General features: G+C 37.4%; 1 protein-coding gene across 1 annotated transcript in view; it reads left to right on the top strand.

The window, feature by feature from the left end:
* LOC122250308 (hemicentin-1) overlaps positions 1 to 2,500 on the top strand; it is a 143,750-nt gene that overhangs the window by 51,493 nt on the left and 89,757 nt on the right. The window contains 4 exon segments of the mRNA XM_086531864.1: positions 1 to 42; positions 1,044 to 1,171; positions 1,820 to 1,982; positions 2,119 to 2,213. The exon segment at positions 1 to 42 is cut by the window's left edge and continues 109 nt beyond it. Coding sequence (XP_086387990.1) covers positions 1 to 42; positions 1,044 to 1,171; positions 1,820 to 1,982; positions 2,119 to 2,213 — 428 coding nt within the window.

The following is a 2,500-nucleotide window of genomic DNA, read 5'->3' as shown; positions in this document are numbered from 1 at the left end:
CTGGCACAAGAATGGTCAGCCGATTTCAAGAACGTCGCCGAGGTAAGGAAATTGCCCGAGTCATCGCGTGATTAATTTCCCGTCTTTCTTTAATTTCATTCTATGTATGCAATTAAGGAATCTTCTTTCGATTGACTGATCGGGAAAAAGAGATGTAGTGTGTTTTCTTGGTATTATCAAAATTTGAATCGAGCTATCAGATATTGATGAAAGTAAAGTATTCACTCTCACATTCAGTGTATGTAAAAATGGAAATGCTAATGTGGATATTTCAGTGCATATTTAAGGTAAGAAAAATAAATGTCAGGGGTTAGTATCTTTCTGCATCTTTGAATCAAATCAAATCCTTTACTCACAGGCCTGCAATATACTTTAATAATATTACTGTATCTGTGTTGCCTCTCCTTGCGCGTGATGGTATATCCACATTCTCACAAGCATCTAAATACATAAAAGAAAACAGATTTCCATGTCAATCTATATTTTCAATCAAGAACTTTGTATTAGATAATGTAACCTATATATATATATATATATATATATATATATATATATATATATATTTATATATATATATATATATATATATATATATATATTATATATATAAACACTGCATGGCCAGACACTGTACCATGTTGAGACAGTGGTAGAGAAAAATAACATACAGCAATTATATTGATTTGCCTTAACATTAGGGCTAAGTTTGGGAACGTGAAGCACGCAAACTATTTCAACAATCAATTGCCTCACTATACTTACACCAATTAAGGCTATAAATAATGACTTTATTTCCAAAGAGGCAAAGTAAATTACATAAGAAACATCTCTATATATACAAATTAAAACAATACTTAATGACTTTACAATAAAAAAACATGACAAATTACACACAAATAAAAAAAAGAAATAAAATAAAAAATAAAAATAAATTATCTCAACCTACACCAATCTAAACAATAATCAATGACTTTACTTTGAAAAAAAAGACAACCCCCCACCCAAAAAAAAAACGAAAAAAACTAATACACAACCACACTCAGAATGCGAGTACTCCAGGATGGCATACTAGTGATTCGGCAGTTGATTGCAAAGGACGCAGGCACGTACGTGTGCACGGCCGTCAACGCTGCAGGAGCCACGAAAATCGCCGTCGTTCTGGATGTTCATGGTGAGTGGCGGTGAACAATTGAACAGAATGAAGGAACGGACGAAGGTGTGGTTGATAGATGAATGAAGAAAGTGATGAAGTTGGGTTGAAATTCAAATGAGGAAGTAGGTGAAGTTAGATTGACAAATTAATGAAGAAAGAGATGGTGAGATTAACAAATAAATTAAGAGAGATGAAGTTGGGTTATAAATGAATTAAGAAAGAGATGAAATTGGATTGACAAATAGATTAAGAAAGGCATGAAGTTAGATTGACGAATAATTTTAAGAAAAAGGTTAAGTAAATAGAGTAAGAAAAGGAAGATGAAGATAGCTGTAGTTTCGGTTAAGAATGCATATGGATTTAAGACTATATTTACTATATCTTTTAGTGTCATATTTATCATGTACTTTTTAATAGTGTATTTATCATTTTTTCACCCCCCTTCCCCATCCTCCATTCTCCTATTTCCCTCCCCCCCTGTCTCTCTCACCCTCATCCCTCCATCTCTCCCCACATCCTCATTCCCCCATCACCTATCTACCCCACTTATTCCCCCATCACCAATGCTACCCCATCTTTCCCCACCCCAATTCCCCCCATCTCTCTCCCCCACCCCCTCTCTCTCTCCATTCCTCCCTCTTCTCTCCCCCCCTCCCTGCCTCCCAGTCCCCCCCGCCATCGAGGAGGGCCCAGGCACATACACCGTCAGCGAGGGTGAAGTGGTCGAGATCGAGTGTGTGGTCTCAGGGGCGCCGCCCCCGTCCATCACGTGGGTGCGCCAGGACCAGACCCTCTTGTTGGACCAGACGATGCCCGATGGTACCCTGAGGTAAGCCGTCTTCTGGTAGTTTTGGTATGAGGGCGGGTAATGATATAGAATTCCTCCGGACCAAAACGTTATGCAGATACCAGCCAGTGGTATCTTTATTAATGTTATTTATTTCCCATACCTGATCGTCATGCAGGATGGTAGCAACGAGGGAAAGCGAAGGAAAATACGACTGCATGGTAACGAACGTCGCGGGTTCAGCTCACAGGACTGTCATTGTCCTTATTAGTAGTAAGTGTTATAAAGTAAGATAAAGTAAGAATTCGCCATTTCGCGTTCTATCTAAGGAAGAAAATGTTTAGGCTTGTTGAGTATTATTAAACATGTTCTGTCGTGTGCTAAGTAGGAACTCATTTTTTAAATTAATTTTTGGGCTATGTGTGTAAATTCTAAATAACTGATCGACTTCTTATTAGATTCTGAGAAACGAAACATTTGGCCTGTAAATTCAAAGTAAATTATCTAAATGAACTGATAGGTAAAGATATAACCATATGAATAGAGTATACTTTCTCACA

Source organism: Penaeus japonicus, unplaced genomic scaffold, assembly GCF_977035675.1.
Source record: "Penaeus japonicus unplaced genomic scaffold, GWHDUDI00000001_assembly GWHDUDI00000036, whole genome shotgun sequence".
Lineage (NCBI taxonomy): Eukaryota > Metazoa > Arthropoda > Malacostraca > Decapoda > Penaeidae > Penaeus > Penaeus japonicus.
Note: the sequence above shows the minus strand (reverse complement) of the source record. Positions and strands in the feature narration are given on the sequence as shown.